This window comes from Ammodytes marinus (genome assembly GCF_949987685.1).
Source record: "Ammodytes marinus genome assembly, chromosome: 19".
Taxonomy (NCBI): Eukaryota; Metazoa; Chordata; class Actinopteri; order Uranoscopiformes; family Ammodytidae; genus Ammodytes; species Ammodytes marinus.
In genome coordinates, this window is record NC_137223.1 from 20336708 (window position 1) to 20348709 (window position 12002).

The 12002-nt window shown below is 42.3% G+C and overlaps 1 protein-coding gene across 4 annotated transcripts in view; it reads right to left on the reverse strand.

Annotated features, from left to right (window-relative positions):
- The window catches only part of cdc42bpab (CDC42 binding protein kinase alpha (DMPK-like) b), a 74050-nt gene extending 67905 nt beyond the window's left edge, over positions 1-6145 (reverse strand). For all 4 annotated transcript variants that reach the window (XM_080048053.1, XM_080048055.1, XM_080048054.1 and 1 more), the window contains exon 1: positions 4886-6145. In XM_080048053.1, the coding sequence (XP_079904179.1) occupies positions 4886-5063 (178 nt within the window). In that variant the 5' untranslated portion in view covers positions 5064-6145. The remainder of the gene's footprint in view (positions 1-4885) is intronic.
- Positions 6146-12002: the final 5857 nt, after the last annotated feature.

A 12002-nucleotide genomic window follows, 5' to 3' on the forward strand; every position in this document is an offset into this window, starting at 1 on the left:
TATAATGGTTTTGAAAAACAAATGCACATTATCCACAAATATTACAGTAATCCATGTCATTATAATAATCGTAAAACACCCGTTCCTAAACACTGCATACGACTTTTGCCTTTATTATCCGCCATGTGTTGCCACAATTTAAATCTCAGGAGATTTCCTGCCTGGTTGACCTCCATCCAAACAGGGCAATGGGCTAATCAAACTGTGCAGCATCACTGACGTTTCTGCAGCTGCAAACTGTTATCCTAACAGAACTAAATGCATGTTTATTACTGCAAGGGCTGCATTGGCGATGTATATGAAGCCAGAGGTTTAAAGTGCGGGCCTTTTATACAACCTTGTTTGTTGTTGGTGGAGTGGAATGGCCTCAAGGCAATTATTTAAAAACCAGGAGACAGAAAAAAAATTCTCTGTGATCCACACAACTGACATTCTTATAGGCCTGTTCAATAACGGGAATTACAGGGAGAGACTCTAGCCTAAGAACAATGAGATGGCTTAGTTTGTGAAGACCCCAAAAAACTAGAGTGTGTGTGTGTGTGTGTGTGTGTGTGTGTGTGTGTGTGTGTGTGTGTGTGTGTGTGTGTGTGTGTGTGTGTGTGTGTGTGTGTGTGTGTGTGTGTGTGTGTGTGTGTGTGTGTGTGTGTGTGTGTGTGTGTGTGTGTGTGAGTGAGTGAGTGAGTGAGTGAGTGAGTGAGTGAGTGAGTGAGTGAGTGAGTGAGTGAGTGAGTGAGTGAGTGAGTGAAGGCAACTCCACTGTGTGAGAAGTGTGTGAGGCAATTAAAGCATTTCAGGGTGGAGCACACATCAGCTGCAGCTGAACAGCTGGTCACTGCTGACTTACATCAGGTCTCATTGACCAATATCTCCCAAAGAAGTTTTTTCATAAATTTGCTCTTGAGAAAAGCTGAAATTCACGACTTCTTCATGAACCGCAGAAATGTCCACACTTGTATTCTTATGATGATGAATCCTATAGTCCTCGTAAGGGCACGTTGTTCCTAATTATCATAGGTGAACGCCCAGCCATTAAAAGGTCATGAGGCTACAAGGTTGAGAGAAAAGGTTGTAAAATTAAAACTCAATTTATCCAGTTTTATTTAAACACATCACATCTTTTTAGTGAAGAACTAATGGTGTATGAGGCCCCATGACTTTAGATTGACAAAGGGTTAGACTGCCTCCCCCATGTTTGCCTACTGTGGGCTGGCAGGGCTGCCCGCTTTCTTTCAGCTGCCCGGCAATATGTTTCCCCAAACAAGGAAGGAGATCAGGACAAAACAAAAAGCAGGAAATGATGGGTGGGAAAAAAGGAGGAAAACAGGATACTATAAAAGCATGCAAATGTTGTGTCCACAGAAACACACATTCTTGTTCAGACACACTGAAAGCAATACATTCGAACAAAGATTTCTATCAGTTCATTGAAGCAATAACAACAGCCCCATATGTGTAATGGATCAATGTCAAACTGAAAGAATCGTACTACACACATATATTCATTATTCAATCCCTAACTGAAATGTGCTTGTTCTTAGGAGAAAGTTTGTTATTTTTCATTTAAAAAGGTGAAGTTAGCTATTCTGGAGAACGCTTGTTGTCAGCATTAATTGTTGTCAAATCGGTGAATATCTCCTAACAATCCGCTACCTGTCCATACTGTGTCTGTGTGTGCTGAAAAGAATCCAGTGTTAATACAGCACATGTGTGAAGACATACAGTATATTCAGTGATTTTGTCAAAAAGTGATTTTGAAAACAGGAGTTCCCGAGAATCGCTGACAGCACATTTCAAGGACCTAATTACATGACAGATAACGAAAGTGTTGACATAGGTTACGTTGAATTTTAACAAGCTGTTTGGTAAGAGAATAAAAACGAGCACAGGCCTGGGCCGGTGACTTTGGTAGACACAATAACTGCGGTGGTATATGTGAGGAGTCAGGCTACAGCGTACTTTCCCCTTGTTCATTTGCCTTGTGGCTGCGGGTCATGTTGGGGTCTCTATTTCAGCTGAAATGAGGTCACCAAACAACAAGAATTGCAAACCCAATACAAATGTTTGTCTAACCATTGTCACTGGGGCACTGTGGCAAAAAAAATAAAAATCACAGGCCCGGCAGTTAGTAAGTTACGATGATACGTATTTTCTGTCAGAGCATACTGTGGCAAAGACCAATCACTCACACGTTGAAGAGGTCTTAGGTAACATGGTGGAGCCCATCTTGAAGCAGGTTTCTGAATGTATTCAACGTGTGTTTTGAATATGTGTCGACGCTATCCGTCTGATCCAATCTGTTTCGAATAGGCACATATCAGTCAAGCGTGCACTCTCCGGCTCTCTTTGGTAAGACAAAACCGGAGTTGAATGGCATTCTATATCACTTGTCCAAATACTACAATGGGTGTTTGCATGTGGAACAGGTGTGCCTCTTCCTTTGACCCTCTGGCTGGGGGTTCTGCCAAGAAAGAAGGAACACATGGGAGTGACAGCACAAGACTTGACCTCAATTATTCTATATTTCTGTCGATGGCTACAACGAAAAAATCAATGGCCTGCTATCTTGTGGATGTGCGTTATCACAGTGCTAAAACCTCAACACAGCAAGTCACCTTATCCCTAATCTAAATCTACTACTTAGTGTTGTCTGATAGCTACCACTACTGTAACATCCAGTAGTCTATGATTCAAATCGGTTGAGTTTTTGGTATAGCAAACTAATATTAAGACTCCATTGGGGATCTTCCCCGTTTAGGATTATCAATGCATTTTGTTTTTGTCCTTTAGCCTCAGTGACAAGGTAACAAACTCTGCAATTAAATTAAACTGAAATGAGAAGCTAAAGGATTGTTGTACAGATCCCTCTGAGATGGAACACAAAAACATCAACAACCTGGGCCCTGGACAGGCCTGCAGCAGCTTGGACATATCTGAATGTTGTGTCTGGGCGAGCTTCCGTCACAAAGCGTCTAGTGTCAACACAAGGAAATGTCAGGGTGATGTCACCACTTGGCACCCAAGCACACAGGGCACCTCTGCTTAAAGGCCAGGGTGCACCGGCATTGTTGCAAGGCCAGCTAAGATGCAGCAGATAAGACTGGGGATGAAACACCTTGGGAAAGATAGGATGCAATACATGTGTGATGAATAAACAGTAAACACAGCTGGCTTTGGCCGAAAATGACCTATTTCTCCCTTTGTAGACAGACAGACAGACAGACAGACAGACAGACAGACAGACAGACAGACAGACAGACAGACAGACAGGAAAAAAACACCAAATCAAGCCACTTCCAGTCTGCATAGCTCCATTTTTAGCACAGAATGGGATGTCCAGATGGTGGCTGGTGGGGTAAACCAACTCAGCAGCCACAGCCAAAATGTACCACCATTTGACTGATTTAAATGCCATGCTGCTGTCTGCCTTTGACTCTGCCCCTCTATAACAGGCTGGACTGCTGCCTGTTTAACATTGTAGTTTGAACTGTTAAAAAAAAAATATATATATATATATATATATATATATATATTGCTGTAAGTAAGCCAAACTGCACTATCTTCCGATAATAGTTGTGTTTCCTTTTGCCTGCTGTATTATTAATGTGTGTGGGTCCAAGGCAGCTATTTGCTCCTGCACTGCCTCAAACTGCTGCAGCTTTAAAAAAAAGAAAAAAAGAAAAGACAGGCATGCTAGCCAGGCATGCTCCAGCAGCTAGCTGGGCCTCTGCGCCAGATAAAAAAGGTGAGTTGTTCACATTCCTGCTTCATGCACAAACCAAACCCCCGATGTCACACACACACACACACACACACACCTTTTGAACAAATGATTGAGTTGTGTGTGTGTGTGTGTGTGTGTGTGTGTGCGTGCGTGTGGTCCTCCTGTGTGTTGTTTTTGCAAACTTGCTTTAAGCAGGGGAGTGGGGAGGGTATAACATTTCAAACTTGTTGTCACCCAGAACTCCTTTCCACCCTGACAATAAACTGATCAAATCCGGACACAAAAAAAACCCCTTCAGAGTGAGTGTGACTTAGCTCTCTTTGATGCATGATTGGCAACAGAGGCCCTATTTATTTGATGACAACAAGGTCTGATAAGAGATGGCTTGGTGAGCCCTGAACAAACTCTCACCAACACGCCCATAAAAAGGAAAACAAACTGCCATGCAAAGTCCCTGTGAAAACTAAACCCCCACCAGTTCGAGACAGTTCAGGCAATGACAATTAAAAGGCATGTACTTTATGTAAGGGTGTATTTTAATAAGACTAAATGATAGCCCGGAGGACAGGACATCTTTATGAGATCTTTCCTGGAACCATATCAGAACTGCGAGTGGTCCCGTGTAAGATCCTCCTCACTATAGTTTATGTAATTCTGTGTATTCGGTGAAGTCATTCTCATTGGCAACTTGCAAGGTGGTACAATACTTTCTTTCTTTGTCTTTTTTCTTTGTTAACATATCTGTTTTGGCTGCAGGACATGCCTTCTGTTTAGTGTGTGCTCTTGTAACTTTCGACCTGCAACCTACCATTTTTAACTATTTTCCAACACATAATGTATACAGAGTGTTTATGCACGCACATGCATTTATGAATACACACATGGGGACATATCTGTACTTAAATATAGCCTATATTACACAAGACTAAAGTGGCATTGCTTTTAGTTTTAGGGAGGGTTAGGGTGAGAGGAGAGCAGGCCAACTGAGCCCCACTACTATAAAAGGAATGTGATGATGGGGAAGGGAGGGCCACTGCACCAGCACCACCAACCCTGTTAGCCTATCGTCTTACCGAAAGACAGAGAGGCCCAATGCACGGGCCAAACAAGGGGAAACTAAATAACAATAACAATAATTCTGACAATAATAATAAGTTCGCTTACCCCATTCCAAAAACTCCAGGATATTTTTCTCCCTCCTGAGCGGGGAGTTGTTGCATTCATCGTAGAGGCACACCAGGATATCCAGCAGCGCCTCCACACTCGGGCACTGGCCATTAGACCGAGCCGGCCCGTCCAGGATCAGATTCTCCAGCTTCTTCAAACGCACCTCTCCCGACATGATTATTCCGGCTTGTTGCTTTTGGAAGTAATGATGGTGGAGGAGGAGGAGGAGGGTGGGACGGTGGGGGAAATTAACACACACACACACACTAAAAAAAAAACACCTCCTCGGCCTGTGAGTTAGCGCAGACGGGCCTGTACAGAAGTTCTCTCACCTTGACTGCTGCGTCTAAAAAAATAATAATCAAACTTTGACTCGAGGGCGAGCCGGGGCTAATTCCGCGTTATAACCGGCTTGTTCATGATTTCCCTCCCGGGATCTAGTATCTGAGAGGTGGACAAGACGTGGTGCACTTTCCCATTTTAGAATGATCCCCACAGGGCATAAAGGAAAAGAAGTGGTCACATACACAGACCCTTTGGCTGCCCCAGACCAGCTGATTATTGGAAAATCCCAACGTTAGCTGGGCAGTTTTCTGGAATTTTATATGTGGGAAATAGGATAAGAATTGGAGGCGATTCGGTTCAACAGATCCCCCTGAGTTGTTGTTGGAGATATTTGGGATTCTCCATTCTTGCAGCGACCAGAAAAAAATGCAAGGCAGATCTGCAATGCTACAAAGCCCCAGCGCCCCTCCTCTGCTCCAGGAATGGAAGGGCGACACAGGCTTAGTTAGCAGCCTGCTAGGCTAGCTATGTGGCTAGCCAGCGAGCTAACGTTTACGTTACTTTTCTTCGTTCATAAATGCCATCGTTGCCCCTTTTTCCCCTGGGTGTTGGCATACAAAATGCACAGTGTTAAACGGAGCTTATCCGAATTAGGCCCCCTTTTCGACAGCGTGGTCCTTTTTTTTTATCCAACTGGAAAATATTCCCTTGTTTTCTCAACTCAATGCTGGCAGAAATGTTCTTTAAATCCCATTCTTCGTCCAGAAAGAAAATGCCTCTTTAGTTTCTTCGCAGTTGAAAAAGACGGTAAGTTCAGGAGTCCAAAGTTAGTTTGCCGTCAAAATGCGGGTCCTTTTTTTCTTTTTGAAGGTTACAGAGGAGCTCGTTTCACGTCAAGAGGGAAGCTGTAGTCTGGTCCTGCTTATTCCAAATACGGGACGCAGCCTAAACTCCCCCTGTTCTTCCCTTTGCCGTGCCTGCCTCCCCCGCCGGTCGCTTGCTTCTTGCCGTCTTTGCACAGTCAAGCTACCAGCAGCCTGCTGCCAGAGACTCTCCACTGGATAGACGGCCTAGTAGACAGCTCTGTCCGTAACGTCGCGCTGGATTATGGGAAGTAGGGCTCGGTTCTAAAATATGAATGAGATAACAATGGACGCTTAGCTCGTGACGCTGCTTGTACGCATTGAAACCACAATTTATAAACTCTCCCAAGATAATGAACCTCTTTCTAACAAATACAATACTTTTTGAAACCATCATGTGTGTAATTCATAAAGGGGTGGTGAAAAGCGTTTATTTTCCATGTTCACGCATGCGTATAACGTTTATCCTCAAACCGGCCATCTTTGCTGTGCCACGGCGTAACCCCGTCCGTTGCTTTAAAAACAGCGGTCTATCTCCTAGCATTATAGAATCTTTGGTTGCTGCTGCAGGCAAAATCCCAGATCATCATCATGGCGCCCGTCACAGCATCTGCTGTGCGGAAGGGGTGATGGGTTCTGGGAGGAGGGGGGGGGGGGGGACTGTCAATATTGTGAATGGAAACTGCGGGCTGTCTGTCAGTCTGCTGGTGATGTGGTGCGGGAGAGACACATTTTCTCGAGACTGGGACAACAATGACTGCTGTCCCTTTAACTGTCCGCAGAGACACTTTATAATAGGTTTATGGATACCTGGGCAATGATGTGGTCTGCCTCAATGTAAACTGTGCTGAGACCTGATAGCTGTTGGAGTGGGCCACATTCACACAACCTTGAGGAAATAGGCTACATGAGTGGTGTGTGTGTGTGTGTGTGTGTGTGTGTGTGTGTGTGTGTGTGTGTGTGTGTGTGTGTGTGTGTGTGTGTCTGTGTGTGTGTGTGTGTCCTAGGCCTACTTCTAAAACTATTTTATGAGAACCCATTTGAGTTTTAGATCTTAAGAGTGAGGATATTTTTGGAAATTGATGCCTTTTGGAGGACTTTAAAGGGCTGTTTTGAGTGTTAACACTAAGTTTTAAGGGTTCCGGTTAGGTGTGTGTGTGTGTGCTTGTGCATGTGTGTGTGTGTGTGTGTGTGTGTGTGTGTGTGTGTGTGTGTGTGTGTGTGTGTGTGTGTGTGTGTGTTGATTTAATGCAAATGCATAAACCTACTTAATCCTGCTATTTAATGGGAGGGTATGCTACCCTGAATACAATTCAAACATTAAAGTTGTGTATTTATATCAGAATAATAGTGCTGCATATGCCTGAATGCACTTCATAGATGGTGGCAACTTTGACAACTGTGTATGGTCTATGTGACAGGCCTTTGACCGTGGCTTAAGTTACATCATTGCCATTTAAAGATAAGGAAACATTACCACCGCAGCTCTTAAACTTTGACAGGGTTTTACCATCTGTCAATGTCAAAGGTGTGTCAGGTGTGTCCTGGATTCTCTGCCTCTTTGGCTGTTCTCACAGTCAACTGAGGCTTAATGCTGAAAGCAATTCTCTCTCTCTCTCTCTCTCTCTCCCTCTCTCGGTTAGAGTTATAGTTATGTTGTTGTTGTTGTTGTGTATTTCCTTCATCAGTGATAGTGAGACTTGTCATGTTCACAGATCCCTCCATGAGATATTAATCAAATGGGAACGCAGTAGGTCAATCACACACAGACAGTTTTCAATAAATCAAACCACCTGAAAGTGTTAACTCATTTGCACTCATTTGTCAGACCTGTTGAAGTGGGCCATCACACTCACACATTACCAGCTAACAACATGTGGTATGGAAATAACAACAGCCATCATGCCCTGAATGTCATGGCAAGAATGATTATGAAAGTGCAGTGATATTTCACAATTTTGCCTGGTATCGCGCCTGTAGAGTTTTTTTTTATTCTACACTATTCATCTCTTGTTGGGTAATGTCCCATCCTTTTGAAGTGAGGTGCTTATCGCAGCTCAAAGTACATCCATTAATGATTAACGGTCCACATAGCAACTGAATCTTAGGGGGTGGGGTGAAACAGACACAGAAGCCTTGTGCGTTTTGTGGCTGTGTGCTGAACACCAGCCAACGCTAAACATAAAATAATGCACTGATATGTTTCAGAGAAATGCACTAAAGAGGAAATGTGCACACACGCAGGCCTGCTGAGCATGCAAGATGTGTCCAATAAAAACAGATTTAGCCGGTGACCGAGTGTAATTTGAAGCACACTGCTTTGGCATGACTCTTTATCAGAAACAGCCAAACAACGCTTTATGTATTCTACACTCTGCAACCGCTTTGAAATGATTTATGGTCTTGGTTTTTGGGGAGAATAGTCTGTCTTAAGGGTGGAGTCAGCAAATCTGGAGAAGGCTTATTGAAAAAAAAACAGTTTTTGTCAAAATCAGTGAATATCTCCTCACGATCCACTACCTGTCCGAACTGTGTGTGTGTGCGGAAAAAATAAGTATGGTGAATTTAATTCACAGCCAGGGCTTTGTGAACTCTTGTGAACAAATGGTTTAGGGCCCCACCGCAGTAAGATGCCCATGTACAGATCCTAGGCTGCATGTGTTTAACACTGGATTTGCTTCTGTTTATGCACAGTACTCAAAGGTAGCAGATCATGAGTAGATATTCACTGATTTTGAGAAAAAAAATACAAGCATTCTGCAGAATTTCTGACTCCACCTTTAAAGCACACAAGCAGTATGCAGTATGTGTCACAGCAGGACACCAACACTAACATAGAAGGAGATTCTTTGCTCCCTTGCTCCCCACATTTATGACTCTCAGTCTCTCCCACATGTGATATGTTAGGCACTGAAGAATAATGTCAGTCAATAAGTTCATATGAATTACTCAAATGTGTTTTGCTTTAATTCAGTTACATTCTCATGTAGGAGAGACCAGGTTCCATTGTTATCATTGTATTTATTCTAATGTTTCGTTTAAGTAACTCAAACCTAATAGGATATTTGTGTATCTGCATTAGACTTGATATAGGCTATTTGATGTATTATCCTCTTTGTCTGTTGGGTGTGGTGACCCTTTTTTCATCATTTTGACTCAGACAAAGAGCCGGCTTGGATCAAAGCGTGGCCCGTTTCAATAAATGTATGGTTTAGACAGGAGTCTTTTCAGTGAATATGAATGTGCTAAATAGCAAACAGCTCTCTTGAGATGTCATGAAAGTGAACAATGGAACAGACTGTAAACGGCAGGATGGTGCTGATCCTACCGGGATATAACAGCCCATTTTGATTGACAGCATCTCCAAATAAATAACTAATATTTACATGTTATATCTTTTTCAAACATAAAGGCTTTTATATAAGGCGAAGGCATCGATAAGAACAAGGTTTAAAAACACAATAGATAGGAAAACAAAATATCTGAACTCTCAGTGCGTCCGGGCCGTTTTGGATTTTCATTTCACAGCTGCTGAGGCTATGTTCATGCATATGGTATCATACTTGGCATAGGCAAATGCTTTCTGAACAATCATGGAATTTCAACTTGGATCATATATCCTTATAAGGCACTGTGTAATCAACTGCCAACTTAATCAACTCCTTCTGCCCATTTTTGGCCCATTGACATCCATTAAAACCAAAAGTTGTGACTCACCAATAGATTTTGAAATTATTAATTCATTTCCTCTTTATATTTATGCTTATCCTTATTGCCCCAGAATAGGTCAAATTAGTAAATTAGTATGCCAAATTAAAAATCTCATTCTGTAAAAAACAATATACATAAATGCATTAAATTCAACATTATTGGTAATCATTGACCCACTGTTATAATCCCCTTAAAGATAATCCAAATTGCACCCCATATTTTTAGTATAATATTACTTTTTTTTTAAACCCAGTTGGCACATTTAAACCAGTTGGCATTTGAAAGTTCAAAATCCAAGACTTTGAGTTAAAATAATATAGGCAGCCTCTAGCTGCCTATAGTGTAACAATAGCGCCCTCTGCTGTACAAAGGGAATTTGTGCAACTATTAAACAGGCGTATGGTAGGTAACTGCAGCTGTCTGTAAATGTTAGCTTTTAGTATTTTTTCCCCTCAGATAACGACGATTTTCTACTAGGTACAACCGTCTGCAATGAGAATGTGCAGCCATACGGAGGGAAGGTCATCCTATGTAACTTTTTTATTTTATTTAACTGATTTCTGGGATTTTGCTTGATACGGTCCATGATAAACATCCTGCACACTAAAAAAGTCTCCCCAACGTCGATTAATTAAAAGTTAATGAAAACATTTATCGTTAGTCCTATCTAATCATGTCTGATCCCATTGGGTTAAGTCTAACGCTGGGATTAAACCCTCTGTCTCCAGGCCGAGTGAGTGAGCCGTCGTTAGCTGCCTCTGTGAAATGCAATTAGACTGCCTCTGTACTGTGTCTAGATGTGTAGGGCCATCGAGCAATACTTGGTCTGTTCTTGCACAGGTCTAGCGCTTTCCCCCGATCGATGATTATTGGCAGCCATCTCGATGGATGCATCCAGACCCAGACCCGCAGTGTAGGCCTATATTTACCGTCTGCAGCCGCGACAAGGGAGCTGTTTGTGGGGCCATTAACGTGCAAACTAGTGCGGTCCATTTCCCCAAATATTTGATATTAAGATAAAGCGGGCAGTAGTGGATCAGGATGTCAGCGACAATGGAGCCTTGTGAATAATGGGGAATTTGGGGTGACCACCAACATAAATTCAATATTGACTTTCTGGAGCAGCCCAGCCAGCTGCTCCACCCCGTTCCCAGGGAAACTCCAAATGAGATGCTGAAATGTGTGTTTATGTATATAGGCTACATGCATTTATATCTATAACTTGCAAAACACATTGGAAACAACCAAACTGCAGCCAACTCTTCCCCCTTCTCTGTAATATTTGTCTCATTTGAACCAGGCCATGTTTCACAAATGGAGGGAATTACCTATAAATTGGACTTCTTTTTGTATGCAAATGTTTGGATGTTAATTAACACCTGAGTTGTTGATTGTGGGAGCTTGTTGGCCTTTGATTGAAAAGAAATGGCACCTCAGAGCATCAGATGAGGGCTTTGAACTAGGCAACTTGTCTCTGATGGGCATGGGAAGGAAGAAAGACTAAGAAATATCACACAAAGGGAACCTTAATTTCCCGAATTAGGGGTTGTAATGTGAGAGAGAGAGGTTGAGAGAGAGGACGCTGCTACATGGTCTATATGCATTGCAGGCCCTGGACAACAGACTGGCCTTTGACTGGACTGGACAATGGGTGAGCTCTGAATTTACATGTCTGCACCCTGCATTCTGACATCTGCTGGATCGGTCATATCATGGGTTCTGTATTTTCCAATAAGATCCTTTTTGGAAATGCATTTAGCCTTCTTTCATTGGTCCCCATTTGTTATGTTGTGTATAGGATTATGATAAGATATATAGTTGTATTATTGTTTTAAGAGTCCTTTTTGACACATAGTCAGACATAATGGACGACAAGTTGGAGTTTGAACTAGACATTTGGTGTTTTCTCTGTTGATCGGTGCTTAATTAACAAGCACTGTCGTTGTTGACGGGGACAGTCCTCATCAGTTAAACAAATAAAATAGATAAATAAAGTGTCTCTGATTAAAGTTACATTTTCTCAGGACTACTTCTGTAAGAATAATATGACTATTTTCTAATGGCAAATGTCCCAACTTTTTGGAGCAATAATATTTTGTGTGAGGCCAAAGATTATAGTACATATGAACAATTGCAAATTGCCCTTGGATATTTCATTGCTTTATTCAAACAGACATAAACATTACAAATGTGTGTACAAAATCTTGCAGAGAAGAGCTTGATCTTTCTATGTATTTTCAACAAAATCACAATGA